The sequence below is a fragment of the Protomyctophum bolini genome, assembly GCF_963924005.1.
Source record: "Protomyctophum bolini genome assembly, chromosome: 2".
Lineage (NCBI taxonomy): Eukaryota > Metazoa > Chordata > Actinopteri > Myctophiformes > Myctophidae > Protomyctophum > Protomyctophum bolini.
In genome coordinates, this window is record NC_137863.1 from 11,670,950 (window position 1) to 11,687,872 (window position 16,923).

Below are 16,923 nucleotides of genomic sequence, written 5' to 3' on the forward strand. Positions count from 1 at the left end.
TCAGGCTAGAAACATCACTGCCAACTACACGGATTAACAAGCCTGTATGAGCCTTAGTTGGGTATAATATCTGATACTTCCGTGACCGCGGAGAGAAAAGGTCTGTTTCTCAGTGGATTTATCATCACGAATTGAGCCCCCATGCCCCTCACAAAACATTGTGAGAGCCCCACATCCATATGGCCACCATTAACAACCTGTTAAGGCACAATAAGGCAACATTTTCTAAATTTCATGTTTTAGTTTTGCACAAAAAACACTCCTTGGGCTAAAAATGCCCAGAGCCGTCAGCACAAATGTGATGAGGTCATCACATTTGGGCACATTTGGGCAAGTGGCTATATTGCCTTATTGTGCCAGGTTGTTTATGGTGGCCTTATGGATTTGGGGCTCTCGCGAATTTTGCCCGCATTTTTGCGAGGGGCATGGGGGCTTAATTTGTTTTATTTTAACCTTCATAGATGATCAATTCACTGAGAAACTGACCTTTTGCTCCGCGGCCACGGAAGTATCAGATATTACCCAACTACCTGCAGATGGAAGTCTTGTGTGCTTGCTTACAGTCATCTCTCATGTATTATTCCGCTACAATGAGACGTGAGACTTGTTTGCAGTGAGAAAATGGTCGCATACCAGCACTTTTACTGCTAAGTACAGGACAGGTGAAAATGGTCTCTCTCATTGCCATTCCAGGAAGTTATGCAAATTTTTGGTCAGTGGTGAAAGTGAGCCGGAGCTGTCGGAGCTGCCAACCCTGTAAGACCTGACCCCCCCGGAGCGGACCGGAGCTAACAAAATACTATATTAAATAACCTGCCACTGTGCCCATGCACAAACGCATGTCCAAGAAGAAAACATAATACTACTAACGTCAGAATCGGTCAGATTAACAGTTACACGCACGCACTCACACACGCACACGCACACGCACACACACACACACACACACACACACACACACACACACACACACACACACACACACACACTGTGTGTCTCAGTCAGCGTAATGATCCGTTATTAATATGATCAACCACCGCACGGACCGGAGAGAGAAGTGACATATTTCTCTCCCCTCTATAGTGAAAACACTGCTTTAGTTGCATGCAGCTGCCGGTCCCCTCGAACTAGCAGATCTACAAGCTTGCGATACATCATATGTGACATGACATGTTACAAGCTCGTAGATCTGCTAATTTTGTCTCTCCCCTGCTGCTCAGTGAGTGCACCTTGGGTACCTCAGCCAAAATGCCTGGTGGGATGAAGGCACTGATGCACGTCTCTCTCCGTGAAGACACGAGCACCCCCATCCCCCGCCACAGTCCACCTCAGACCGACCCAGACTCTGATCGGTGTCTACATCAGGCTTTGTCTGTCATCATCACATTTTGTCAGCCATTATCTGAGCACTCCCAGTGTCATCAAATATCAGGAACGAATTTAATTTCTCATCGAGCCAGTCACATAGAACTCATCAAAGCTCTGCAAATAAATCGATACGCCATTTACATGAGAATGCCCTTGCAATGCCACAAAGCAATGCATTTGGAGCATCCAAATCAATATGACGAAACGATTGGTAGTAAAATGAGACACTCCATCAGATTCATATTTTCTCTGCCGGAGACCATAGTGACATCGAATGAGTGTGCCAACTGATTGCTGTGGAGAGCAATAACCAGATGGTGGTTTTATCTAAGGAAATGATCAAACACTGAGACAGATAGCAGTATAAGAGCAGAAAGGAAGGCAATCTTACCTAACACTATTAGTTCAGCACTGGAATAAATAATGCCGTGTTTGTTTTCAGCCACACACTGATACATCCCGGCGTCTGACAGGTTTAACGCTGCTATCGAGAGGGCCCCGTTTTCGATTTGTGTCCGGCCCTGCAGGGGATAAAAAAGAGGCACATCTGCATTCCCGATGCTAGTCTATTATGTTGGAATACATGAAGTCTATTACAGTACTTTTACACCATGAAAGGGATGAGGAGAGTGGGAAAGGAGAAATAGACATCGCAGTCTCTGGTTGCGTTCACATTTGTAAGAGGAGACGGGGGAGGGGAGGAGGTGCGGGGGGACTGCTGACCTGCACTTTAGATGCAAAAGGAGGGGGAGCAATGTTGACAATAGCAGTTGTAGCACATTAATAAGTCATTTATTTCCCATGGCTATCCAGTTGGAAAAGCCACGAGGACAGGTCTGCTGATGTCTTAGAGTAAATTGTAACCCCATCAGCTTTTCAGGGTGCCTGATCGCAGCACACCCTCGCGTGGGGATGCTCATTGGATCTGACAGTGGGAGTGGTTCCTCAGATCACATTCATCACAATAGGCAGATGTGGAGACCTGCCACAACATGTGGACCGCCACGTAATGGATTTACATGCTCATCACCTAACCTCATAATCTTGTCCATGTCAGTATATAAATATTTTGCTCAGTAAGATGTTAAGAATGAATGCTAATTGCAATGCAATGGCAGCAATGCTAACACCAGCTGGCTGTAACCTGCATGCCGCCGGACAGCCGATTTTCATCTACATTTTGCTATAACCGGTGTTCCGTACCTCTGCCATTAGATTCTCTCCATTCTTCAACCAGTTATAGGACGGTTTAGGCTTTCCATTGGCTTTACACTCCCAGAAAAGGTTGTCTTCAATTGACAAAGCTGTGTCAGCTATTGTTTGGAGCCAGTGAGGTTTTGCTGTGAATAAACAAAGATTGCATTACAGAGACAGTTACATCTTAAGTCTGGGGAATAACGATTATTATATAGCCTAGCTAACAAGGCACCAGGCTTCCAATAAATCACAAAACGTCCAACTGAGCAATTGTTTTATCAGCATAACAAGAAACAGGACTTGGTAAATAGTAATATCAATGGTGTTCTCAACAGGGAATTTAGTAGAAGAGTTGCTAAGAAATAGATTGAATGCACTGCATATTATTAATAAGGCAGTACAAAAAAAAGATGAGTCTCTACAGTCCACATTTTTACACATCATAACTTAGACAAGTACTGCACCTCATTTTGCATTTCCATTGATGTATATTTCAATATTCTTCACCATCTTATATTTTGTCGGTACCTATTCTGATTCCACATTTGACAAACAGTGCCCAAAAAACAACAACATATTGAGTCTTGAGCTTCTGGATTGTTTCTTGTGCAATTTCCAATCATCCACTTACCATGGAAGGAGATGCGACCCCGCGCAGCATTTTTGCCTCGACTGTTCTCTGCCACACATTCATAGGTCCCTGCATCTTCTTGCTGAAAATTAGTAATTTCAAGGACGGCGTTTGAGTTCTTCATTTTTACTTTACTGGGGAAAGGGACCCCACTGGTTCTTCTCCAGCTTATTTCTGGAACAGGGCTGAAATGCAGAAATGAAAACTTAAATGACAACCGAAATGCAATTAAACACGCTCTACAGAGCAAAGGGCCATTTATATTATTACTGTACCCATGTCCGTGGTATACATATATCCGTGGTTATTTTCCATTTTACTATGGTAATTCAAAGTTATTTGAATTTCCACAACCACACAAGTTGTTATACTGCAGTCCCAGCTCTTCATCAACAGATTGATGATACTTCAATTAGAAATGCGTGTTCACACATTGCATAAGTAACACCTTCCCGATCTCAACGTGACTTGCTGGGTGTTACCACAGGCACAAATGTGTGCATGACACCTACAGTAGAGCTGTGTACACACAGTCATGCTGACTTACTTTCCCAATGCAAAGCACTCCAGTTTCACCACGGATCCCTTAGCAGCTGGAACAGAGTCAGGGAAATGAACCTCTATTTTGGGTTCATATTCTCCCATTACTCCTACAAAAGAGAGATAATTGACGGTGAGCATTTCTTTTTCTTTTTTGCATGGATGATTAATGGCACACATTCCTCAGCCTGGATTAAAGACAAAAGGACACGACAAGGGACTAGCAAACACAAAGGTCTTTGTGTGTGTAACAAAGGTGACCACTGAAATGATGGTAAAAGGAGAGAACATTGGAGGTGGTTTGTGAAAGAATCTGAAAGCACACCTGGGGAAAGCATGGTTGAGATTTATCACCTGTGTGACACTGTAAAACTTTGTTTTCCCATGAATTCCATCTTGAAGAGAGACAGCAGTAGGGTTTATCCTTTAATACCATTACTAGATGCAAGAACTTAAACGTTAGTTGCCAACCATTTTCCAACACATCTTTTGAAATAATTACCAGAGCCATTGTTTGTGATTCACGCCTTCAGGTAATCAAATAATAAAAAACCTCAACACACTGTCTTTATACTTGCTCAATAAAGAAAACACAATTGAGCCAAGGGAAAGCAGCTAGTGTGCGGGTGCTTTTTTTAATTATTTGATCTGTATGCATATACAGTATACTCCACCAACGCACTTGTGTCATAGACTCTATTCAGGTGTGCAAAAGACTTTGGATAAACTTTCAGGTCATAAAACTTCCTAACAATTAGCTACTCCCAGTACTCCGACTGATACTTATGTCACTGTTAATAATTTAATTTGTAAATCAATGTACAGTATACTCTAGTCACCGGTCTAGTAGCCTCGGAAACCCAGACGTTTTTCCAGAGAGAGAAAAAAAAAAGTATGGGTCTGAGACCGCTTCAATTCGGCATAGAGTAGCGCAAACACTCTCTGCTGATTTCTGATCGTCTGCACCTTTGTTAAATTGACGCACACACGTACACACACACACACACACACACACACACACACACACACACACACACACACACACACACACACACACACACACACACACACACACACACACACACACACACACACACACACACACACACACACACACACACACACTACTCCTCTCTCTCTCTGTCGCTCCAACTAATTAGTGTCATGTCGCACAGCTGCGTTTAGATTCTCCCGGCGGATCCTGCCGGGAGCTGCCTATGCCATAGAAAGCACAGGTGGACCCCAGGCTACCGGTCTAGTGACTATTTTCGTTTCTTACTTGTCTTTCTTTTTTTCTTTAATAAATTTAGAGTAGCGAATTACATTTCTGTGTTTCCACTGCTATTGTACCCTATACTAGCTCAGCTCCCAGTGAGGAGCCCCCACCGGGAGGAGCTAGCACCTCCAGCCTACTCCTCCTGTTCAACACACCCCTCTGACGGGTGCTGCCCCAGCCGGTAGGAGTTGCTAGTGCAGCGAAAAACGATCAGCCTCCCTGCCAGGCTTCCCTCCACCTGAACACAGCCAATTGTGTTGACGCTCGGCCAAGCTGGATGGACCCCAGTGTATTTTATAATCACTAGACTACATGGTGGTGGACAGGAACTTTACCCCTGTGCCATTCATCTAGATTCTAATCAAATGCAATTGTATGTGCCAAACCAATATCAATATTGTTGATATATCGACATGGAAGGCTTTGGCAGTCATTTTTGGCAAATACCTGTATGCTAATGAGTTAGTACATGCCTGGCCACTGGTATGGTCCTTTAAGCCTAATGTACAACAAGGCTCCATTTGGAAAGGGAATGTGTTTAAAGTTATTTTACCATCACTTCGGAGGACCAGTGGTGTGGGAAAGCTGAGGACCCTCTCTCTGGTAACAGTGTTGTTGACCACACAGGTGTAGTTTCCCACGTCTGAAGTCTCCACCTTGGCGATGTACAGGCTGCCCGTCTCCTGGGAGACGAACCGGCGACTGTCTTGTTGGACAAAGTAGGGGTATTCATTGAAGAGCCAGGCAAAGGTCAGCTCTAGAATGGAGAACAACACAAATACATTTAAAGCAGTGAGAGGCCGCACTCAATTCTGAACAGTCAACGCACACACACTCACTCACGCACGCACTATGGGCTCAAAATGACGCCAATATTATTTTGTATTTGTAAAAACTGTGTGCACCTAATTTGTGCACTTTCGTAAAAAAAATGTTTCCTCTTGTAAAACATAACTTGTGTTTGTAACTAAAAACATTAGTTACATATAGTACAAATAGTTTTTACAGATGCTTTGCTCAAGTGCAAGTTGGTTCTACAACTGCTCAGATTTTTGGCAGTGATTTTTTTGTGCCAAAAAGGGGGGGCTGTGCTTTCATATCTATACGTTTAACCAGCACTGGCGAAAAATATAGACGAAGCCGCAAAAGCAGTCGCATCAGGGTAGTTAGCAGGGCCTGGCAGCCGCTACTACTGTGGTAGTAAACACTCTCTCACTCTCACTCTCACTCTCTCTCTGGCTCTCTTCCCCACAAACAGATGCTGTTAAGTTAGGTGTGGGAGGGGGTTGAGTCAGAGTCGAGACAAAGACCAAGTTGAGACCGAGACCAGATTTTCTTTTCATTTATTTTTTTCATTTGATGGTACAGAAAACACTGCGAGGTACAGAAAACACTGCAGGCAGGTGCGTGACGCGTCAGCTTCACTCTGTTACTCAACAAGATAGCTGTCTATAATTACCTTATAACATTAGTGTGAATGGGCTCCTCATAATATGGGTATAAAACATTTATTTCATTGCACTGTAGTGACTAGAGTGGACGTGGTGGAGTCCCTTGGTCCGAGACCGAGTCAAGACCAAGTAGTCATTATGTGCGAGATCAAGACAGGGCCAGGTAAATGAAAATGTGGACTCGAGACCGGACTCGAGATGAGTCAAGGACTCGAGTACTACAACACCAACAAGCTCAGTGGAACAGCACATTATAACGAACCTTAACTTATAGTTATAAAGTATCTTTGTTATTATAAGTTATTATGCATGATTATAAACATTATTAACAAGTGTTATGAAGCATTATAGGTGATTATAATGCATTATAAAGGTGGTTATAATACATTATAGACCCGACCTTAATATAAAGTCTTACCAAAATGGTTTTGAAAAGAGATGGATGGATGGAGGGATGTGGGAGGGAGGGATATGGGTATGTAGATGTGTGGGAGTGGCATCCCTCAGTCCTGACTCATTCATCCCATGTTGCATCTCGGCCAGCAAGTTCAACTGAACAGAGAGAGCCCTGTCACATTGCATGAGGGCGGCACTTTGAGAAGAGTGTGCAGCACAGATATGCAGAAGCGAGGAAGTGCCCTCTGAAGAGACAGCATTTTGGAGGTGAGGGTTTGGTAGTCACAAGGTGTATGCAATGACTGTCAATCATATCCAGACCCTGAGGGAGTGAGCCTCGATGAGTGAGCCAGGTCTCTGCATGGCAATGGAGACACTAACTTGTTCTGATTGAGTACAAATGAGCAGGGGATCTGTGACTGAGGAATGATAGCGTTTGCCAAGTAAGTACAAGTACAAGGGCAGAGTGGAGGCGCTGTACAACAACTTCTCCCACTGTTGGACACGCTTTCGTGCAACAGAGCAAAGTTACTTGTGACACTGAAAAAAAGCTTTGTAATGAGCTCTTGAGAGTAAATTAATGTTTATGGTGGATCACAAAAGTAACGCAATCCCTTTAGATTGTAGACCATGTCTACTTTGTCTAAAGGTCCTTGCAGACTATATAGTGCCGTTTCTTGGAAAAACTGTGAAGGCTTCAGAACCAGTGAATGCTAGAATGCAAACGGGTGTCTTGTATAAATTGACTACAAAGGGTTAGTGAAGTTCAAGGTTATGTACAACATTCATCGGTACTGGCAGGATCTGCAGGTAGGGCCCTAGGTGGCATAATAGCCAAAACTAAACAGCTGGGTGATTTAGGATATGCTGCCTACTCCAAACTGTTTCACACGTGTGTCTGCCCTGTCATGGATTATATGGCGGGAATATGGGGCTCAAACATGAATATGAAGGGACAAATGGTTCAGAATAGAGCCATACGGTACTTTTTAGGAGTGCACAAATTTGCGCCTGTATTAGCAATAACAGGAGACATGGATTGGGAGCCGTGTGAGATAAGGTGGAGAGGCAGCATGATGGCCTTATGGAACCGACTAATCAGAATGCCAGAGAACAGAGTTGCTAGGAAGATTTTCAACTGGGATGTATCAGTAAAAGGTGCATGGGCAAGTGCAATAGAGGACACTCTTGTACGTACTGGGTTACATGACAGTTTTCTAAATAACAGGGTTGTAAACATCTCAATGGTTAAAGACACACTTTATAGTTTATTTCAGAACAAATGGTCACAGGACATATTGTACAAACCAAAGTTGAGAACATTTGTTACGATAAAAAGCTCTTATGCTAGTGAAAAGTACGTTTGTGCCCCATTATCCAAAAGACAAAGATCCCTATGTGCCCAACTTCGTTCTGGGATATTGCCCTTGCACCTTGAGACTGGGAGGTATAGAGGAGTTACAGAAGAAGAACGTATTTGCACCTACTGTGACATAAATGATATTGAGAATGAGTTCCATTTTCTTTTCTATTGCCCGTTGTATCATGAGCTACGTCAAAAGTTATTTAACAGATGTAAAAATATAGATTTGATGTGGTTAAGTGATGCAGAGCGACTGAGATGGATTTTTGAACAAAAGATATTTGCATTAGCAGAATATATAGAGAAAGCTTGGGACATAAGGACAAAGAAAACTTATATGTGATTTATTATTTATTATATTATTTTATTTTATGATAATGTATATTTCTGTTTTTTGTTTTGATCAATTGTGTAACTTCTGTGTGAGAAGTGAACGTGATATTGTTTATTTATGTTGTTGGTGTCTTATAATCCCGTAAGGGATGGGTCTTAATTGACAAGACACGAAAATAAAAATTCATTCATTCATTCATTCATTCATTCATGCTTCAAAAATGCAACAGAGCGCGAGGGCAAGCTAGAGGGTGACTCACAGGAAGAGCAAAGAGAGAAAGAGACAGAGTGTTCAGCAGTAATTTAGTTCTGACAGCAAACTAAGCATACGCTTGTGTCAGAGAGGAAAGCTGAGGTGCTCTGGTCCATTAGTGTATATCATTGGTCATGTGTAACACAAACAACAAAATGAGTTGTAGTCTTCTTAAGCATTTAAACCCTATAGTTGTTTGGGGGGAATACGTATTTGACTTTGTCTTCGACTATAACGACATGCCCAAAATATAGACAACTGGCTGAAAGTGGTTAAGAGAATTAAATGAGCTACTCCAGTCTGCAAGCTATTGGACAACGACTAGCTCAGCAGCAGACCATATCAATTTTCCACTTCCTTACTAGCGAAGCAGAAAGAATACACCCTCAGACAACACAGTCTCCCTCTACCTGTATAGGCATCCCTTCCAAGATGTGTGTTTTCAAAGTAGATCACTAGTGAGCCATCTGGCTCCATTTATAAGATGTGACCACACATTGACCACATCGGTCTGTCGTTTCTGTCAGCCAATTGGTCTCTCTGTCTGTCCAAAATGTTCAAGCTAAAGCCAAGAGCTGGTCACACCTTATTCTGGATTATGTGCTCATTATTTCTTTGGTCCATTATGTTTGACAAGTATCTTGTCAGCTCATACCTCACTGTCTCTATTATGTCTCTATTATATAGACTGCAAAATGGAGAACTGATAAACTTTGTGAAATGTAGACCTTTATTGATCCCATAGGGGTATTTCAGTTTCAGCTTCACCAGCTCCAACCCTCATTAAAGTAAGTCTCACACAACAGCCACACAAAAGGTGGTAGCTGGGGAGGAATTCATAAAAATGAGTTTTTGAGGCCAGTATCACTACGCCAGCAGCAGCACAAAACACACACACACACACACACACACACACACACACACACACACACACACACACACACACACACACACACACACACACACACACACACACACACACACACACACACACACACACACACACACACACACACACACACACACACACACACACACACACACACACACACACACACACACACACACACACACACTGTAATAAACATACCTCCAGAATGCATAGGTGGACCGCATAACAAAACAACTCCTTGGCCTTCACGCACGTTGACAGCACTCCTCACTGTTTGGGATTTGAAGTCGTCGATATCTGAACAGAGTAGAGTAGGAGTAGAGTTTAGGACGTACAGTAGAGGAAGAAAAGAGAAATAGTCTGGAGGAGTAAATTAGAGGAGTATAGTACAATGGAGGAGTATTTTAGGGGACAAACAGAACCATATTATGCTCAGCTGCTGTCATAGACCTACAGTATAACCTGCTGATAACACTCAATTAAATTTAAAACATGATAAAGAAATTCATAGTGACTCAAAAGGTCAATTATAAATGTATAATAATGGTTGTACACTGACTACATCTACAGGAATGTCATTATTAAAGCTCCCATCAAACATTTATTAGTGACTTATAGTCACACTACCAGTAAGACGCCTGATGACGAGAATGCATTATAACAGTACTTATACTGCAAAATAAACTACAAGCTATGGGAATTATAATACAACTATAATCCTGGCCAAAAGAAAAAGTGATGCAGTGCAGGAATTATGAAACTGTATTATGACTAGAATCCTAGTTACGATGCCACGCAATGGGCAGAAGGAAATTTGCGGGATTTGACAGCCTCCACTTCATGTTTCGGCTATACATACTTAGAAACCACCACAATATTAAACCATAAACTCCAGCAGAGTTTCTAGTGTCTCCATCTCTCTCTGGAAGAGGTTGCCCCTGCGGCCACACTGAGGCACTCCAACACAAACACTCTGGCATGAAGCTGACACAAATCAACAGCACGCCGTTTGTCCAAAACACACACACACGCACACACACACACACACACACACACACACACACACACACACACACACACACACACACACACACACACACACACACAATAACTCTTCTCCCACTGACGTCATGTATTAATTTGTTATGCTTATTATTAGCATTATTGTTGTTATTATTATGATTATTATTGTTGTACACACACACACACACACACACACACACACACACACACATGCACAAACATGCGTAAGTTGAAGTTACGTGTAATTGTGGCAAGAGGCGTAGTCAGAAGTAACGTCGTAGTGAGTTGTGAAACTGCTGTGAAGAAGGGTGTCATGTGCGAGGGGGACACCGAGACACAATGCAATGTGAGTGTCCGTGTGGCTGACGCTTGTTTCTCCCGATAAAGCTGCGTTCAGACCGGAATACATATATTCGCCTCAGTTCGTCCCGTTTGTATTATAATGTATTATAGTTATGTTAACACATTGTAGACATGGGCTTCATAGAAAATGTTATAAAATAAGTAGCCTATAATATAGAGTTGAATGATCATTTTTTTGCTTAACCGGTCGATTCTGACCTTTTCTTTAAACATTTGCAATAGGTCTCTATTGCTAGTCTGTTTACTGTATCTGTTATGGGCTGGTAACATCAGAAGGTGATGTGAACTTGTCAAATAACCTTCTTTTATGATGAACAGCAATTTACGAGCAATTTATGATCAAATCTGTTCGGCTCATGTTTGAGAAACGAGGCCCAAACAACAATTGACACTTTGTGGCGCCAGGAGCAATGAGCATTATTAAATGTGGTTTAATCTCACACTTAAAAGCATTAGCCTCTCTGTCAATACTCTCAACACAATTTATCCCTGGCAAATGAATGGCTGGCAGACAAAAACCCAAACCTGGGAGGGAAAATCATCCTCACACCCCCTAGCTTCATGAGTGATGGAGGTGAGACACTACAGCCGGCAATGCGTTCTGTCTACACCGGGCAGTTAACAGCCTGGAGTCACCCTCCAAAAAACAAACAAGAGAAAGTCATTGTGACCGATAAGAGAAATTAGGAGACAGTGAGAGAGTGAGAGAGTGAGAGCGAGAAAGAGAGAGTGAGAGCGAGACAGAGAGAAGGACAGCGAGAGAGAGAAGATTATGGAGAGAAGTGGGACAGTGTGTGGGGCAAGATTAATGAGTGGCTCTCTGACCGTGGCGGAAATCAAACACAGCCAAGTCACGACAGGACAGAGAGTAGGCCACAGGAGGAGTAGACACCCGCCTTGCACAATGTGGGGCGGATGAAAGCCTGATGTATACTGTGTAGTAAGGCTGTGTCGTGGACCGCAAAAATAGCTGATATATAACTTCACAAATGGGTCTGTGAGCTTACAGATCTGCAATTTCCGCGACGTGGTCATATGGCGGAGCATAAGTTAGGCAGAAAAATAACAGACTTTCACGTGATTCAAGTGCAAAGTGTAGTGTGAAAAAAAGTTATCAATGCTGAGTGACAGTGTCGTGCGACAAAGTATAAATTACGTTTGAGGCTGCAGCCCGGTGAGACTCACATATTCAACTGATTGAAGAAGGCATATCTACACAGCAGTTGATCACTGTAATGACATTCATCATTGGAAACAGTGGGTGGCTAATAAAAGAGCTGGTAATAATCACTCTGGAAATAATAAGCAGCGGATGATTTATTTACTCAAGAACCCGAAAAATAAAGTGAAACAATGGAGAGTATTGATGGGTCTAGATGCTGTACAAAACAAACTCCCCTTTCTCTGCTCTGAAAACAGACTCAAACTGCCCGAGGGCAACCTAAGCTGCAGCAATACATTTCTTAGCTGAATCCATCTAGCACAGAAAACGGCTGGCCTAGGGGGATATAGTACATCGGCCACTGAATGTGGCTAAAAGGTGATTGTCTGGGCCCATGGTTCTGACATAAACACTTTTCCTGGCTGTCAGATCCAATACATACCATTACTCAAGTGTCTTTGAGCTAGACTGAGGATCTTTGGACCAGTCCAAGATTTTGCCCTGTTGAATGCTCTTGACGGCTGCAGCATGAGAAATTGTGAATACCAGGGAATTCATTTTCACATTTAATTTGCAGGTTCGTAATTAACACTTAATTTAACCATTTAAACCCTATGAGTTTCACTGACCAGGGTCTCCCAGAGTCCACTCCGTTTTCCTCAACACCAAATCTCTTTGCCGAAAACATACAAGCTCTATGTACAAGCTATTTTGGCCATATGGAATAGGGAAGCTATAGAGTTGTGTGTCATTAAAAACTTCATAAGGTATTATTACATTAGATACAATTATGTTTTACCAAAAATAGAAACCGCCATGAAACTACAACTTAAATTCTGGAGGCAGGAAAAGACAGATGAGGCATTCCTGTATTACGGCAGTAGCTCCATTACAAGGAGGCAAAAAGAAAAGATCCATCTATGGCTGTTGCAAACACGCTGATCTTCTACAACTCGCTCTCTGTACATGCAGCTAGACAATAAATGTCAAGCAGCTCTGCTCTTCACCCAGTCCACCGCACAAGTGATATTCATTACTGAGCCATAGGGATAATGTACAGAGCATCTCCTGAGAGGAAGTGAAAGGCTCTCTGTCCCTGGGACATGATCAATAGCCAGCAGGCTTGATCAGGAGAGGAGGGAGGTGCCTCATCGCTGTCTGCTGTCAAAAGTGTCCTGCTTTGCAGCATCGCATTCCCATCCGTTTCTTTGGACAAAAGGCCTGGCATTCAAGGAGACTGCCACTGCCACTGTCTCATCAGTGCACACAAAATTGTCTGTCTCTATGACAAAGTTACGGACACTTCTTGAGCATTTGAGTTGGTCTTCATTCCAAGTCCGGATGGCAACGGCTAGCGTATCGCTTGGCCGAATGAGTCAATGTGGTCTCGGCATAGATGCTGTCAAAGCTGGAACTGCTAATGAGAATCAATGGAGTTCAGAGGCAGTCCGAGGCTGCCTCGCCCTCTGTGTTTGTTGCATCTGACATTTCATTCGATTACCATTTCCCCGTCAGAAATCTATTCCCAGGCATGCCAAATGAGCAATTGGAATGCTAAATGAGACCGAAACCATGTTACATGCATGAAGAGTGGCCGCAGTGAAATTGCACTCACTAAAACATGTTCACACTCTGTGATATGCAAAAAAGGTTAATGATATAAATTATGTTATGAGTTGCACAAACACTTACATGCAAATTGGAGGCTGGCTCTTCGGCTAAGGATGGACCCCAACACGTTGAAGGCAGTGCACTGGTATATCCCTGTGTCTTGGTCCCTGTCCAGACTGCTAATGATCAGGTTGCCCCCAGACATGTGACGCCGGTAGTCATTCCCCAGATCAATGACTGTTCCGTTTAGCGACCATCTGGGAGGACGCAAACACAATCAGTACCCAGGTCCCTGGAGAAGCACACTCACAAACATTATCAAAGGGATCGATTTGATTGGTCCATCCATGTCATTCAGAGAACAGAACGGGCAGTAATAAGTTACTGCTGGAATCTACAGTATCTTATTCAGCTACTGTCTAAGAGAGAAATCAAAGCAAAATGTATTGAATACATACAGTTGAGTTATTAATAGAGAATTATTCAACCTTCTACAGAGTAAAATCGGCATGTTCATTTAGAATTTACCACTTCAACCCTTTTTCCCTCGATCTACTCCAAATGTCATTGTCGAAAAAAGGAGATCTACAAGTTCACAACAAATCCCCAGCTTATAGATCTGCTATTTTTGCAGAATGGTCACTTATTATGGCATGCCCAAATTCCCAGAATAAGGACACTAGGATTCAAGACTTTACTTTGCATCTTTCTTGTTTCTTTCTTGATACACACTTGATCATTCCACCATAGGGTGACTCAACAGGGGTGGTCTGGAAGTCATCCCCAAGGTCAAGCAATGCTTGTTTCACATTTTGTTGTAATCACCTTCCCGAGAGTTACTTATTATTATTATTATTATTATTATTATTATTATCTCCATCAGGCCGAAGGCATGGGGACTGGGGGACTTATTTTGCACTCAGTCAGTCTGTCTGTGTGTCCGTCCGTCCGTCTGTGACCAGCTAATCTCTGGCACCATTAGCTTGATCGCAGCCATACTCTGTCTGCACACACACTTCCTGAATGCCAGAGCTGAACCTCTGCCCCAAAGTTCACATTGGCCTGTTATAGCGCCACCAGGAGGCCGCTTTGTGCAAAACAAATATTTTGACAGTACACATACAGAATTTGTCCAAACATCATGCAAATTGGTACACGTCTGTGCGGTGTGCATGCGTCCGCATCTTTGTCCACACTTGGCCTTACTCTGGTGTATTTGACACACACATATACATTATGTAATGAAAATAATAATGCTAATTTGTATCCGTAGTCCCCAACAATAAATTGCACATTGCAAAGTTGCACTACAGTAACCTGATTATCTGAGTGAAGTTAGAAGCTTCAGTCTGACATTGCCTCCATTCTAAGCAATTTACAAGTTCACTTGTTTCAGTTTCGAGGAAGCCACTTGGACTCAATTCATTTCAGTATGGTATGAAAACTTGCAGACAATTTCTTGAGACAGACAACCCCATACACTCAATATCCCAGTGTGAGATGTTTTATGTATTATTTATAGTTTGGTGGTCAAATTTACATTAATATTGCATTTAAAGCACATACACTAGCCTATTCATTTGCAAAGGCTGCCTGAAAATAGTCTCTGGAGAAAAGATTGATTTCTGAAGGAAATTCAAAAGTGCATGACTTATGCAATGAGGTTTCGCCAATGCTGAATTATTCAGATAAATTGCTAAAAAAAACACTTTAATGACTTCAGAGAAAATGTAAACATAATGTTTAGATTTCACATATCATGTTAAATCAATACAGTTATACTCAAAGTATGATTTTCATTTCTCTGTGTCAGTATCAATATAACTTATACAAGCTGTATGTTATGTTTAATGGGGGCACAATTCTAAAAATGAGAAATAAATTAGGCTTGGCAGCATGATAAGAAGATTATTTCCTATTTGAAATTCACAAATTATAATTAGGACCCTTTAATGAATTTCATATCACATAATGACTTTAATATGAGCACACAAAAACTAGAAAGTAATGGCTATCCAATACAGCTGTCAAAACTATAGAATCAAACACTACTTAGTAATGAATGCCAAAGTATAGTAGACTATAGAGTATAGAATTTAGATAAAATAGATAGTTAGATAGTTGTTTTTCAATAATATTTGTATTGACATTTTTTATAACATACATTACATACAATACATTCACACACACACACACACACACACACACACACACACACACACACACACACACACACACACACACACACACACACACACACACACACACACACACACACACACACACACACTCTCTTCTTGTATAAACAAAACAAAAATAAGTACCTAAATAAGATAAACTGCATAGCACAGTTGATGGATCAAGTAAATTGATTATATAGCGTCAGATTCATGTCTGGCGGCAGATTGTTTGATGGGTAACGTTCCACAATGAATGGCATCCTAATGACAGGTGACTTTAGCCATTTCTGAAAACACAGTATGCAAAGAACGCCATTCTAGCAGGAAGATAAGTGAGGATGGTACAGAAATACTGCAAGTAAAATTTCAATAGTGCTTTGCTTTGTAAAAATCTAAGATATGATGCATGGTTGGGGTGATACTTTTAGTAACTGCCTCGGCAATGATACTACTATAAAAATCACAAACTATACAAGAAATAGCAGGGCTCTCCTTGTTCTCCCACCTGCCTATGCCCTTTCACTGTTAATCCTGACTGATTTTGTCAATTCGACAAACAAAATTATATGAAGTATATGAATATATATGAATTCATATGGCATACACTATAGCTTACATTATATTTGAAATAAAGAGACATTTCACTATTCCAATCTTCGACTATACTGTGTGTGAAATGCTGTAGTTGTTCCTTCCAGCTGTGCTTGCCGTTCTCCATTTCAGCGTAACATAATCCGCTGGTGTTTCTGCTGGAAGGATGATTTCTGCGGGAAGGAAGATCTTGTATGTACAGCATTGTACAAGCGGAAAGGAGGAATGAACGGGGAAGAATCCCAAGAGAAGGAGGGGGAAGCTGGCTATATTTGCAGCCACACAGCATGCCT

General features: G+C 42.0%; 1 protein-coding gene across 1 annotated transcript in view; it reads right to left on the minus strand.

Annotated features, from left to right (window-relative positions):
- The window catches only part of cntn3b (contactin 3b), a 55,958-nt gene that overhangs the window by 18,328 nt on the left and 20,707 nt on the right, over positions 1 to 16,923 (minus strand). The window contains exons 4-10 of the mRNA XM_080773060.1: positions 13,941 to 14,116; positions 9,899 to 9,997; positions 5,566 to 5,769; positions 3,744 to 3,846; positions 3,197 to 3,381; positions 2,572 to 2,708; positions 1,760 to 1,889 (exon numbers count right to left, since the gene is read on the minus strand). Coding sequence (XP_080629186.1) covers positions 1,760 to 1,889; positions 2,572 to 2,708; positions 3,197 to 3,381; positions 3,744 to 3,846; positions 5,566 to 5,769; positions 9,899 to 9,997; positions 13,941 to 14,116 — 1,034 coding nt within the window. The remainder of the gene's footprint in view (positions 1 to 1,759; positions 1,890 to 2,571; positions 2,709 to 3,196; positions 3,382 to 3,743; positions 3,847 to 5,565; positions 5,770 to 9,898; positions 9,998 to 13,940; positions 14,117 to 16,923) is intronic.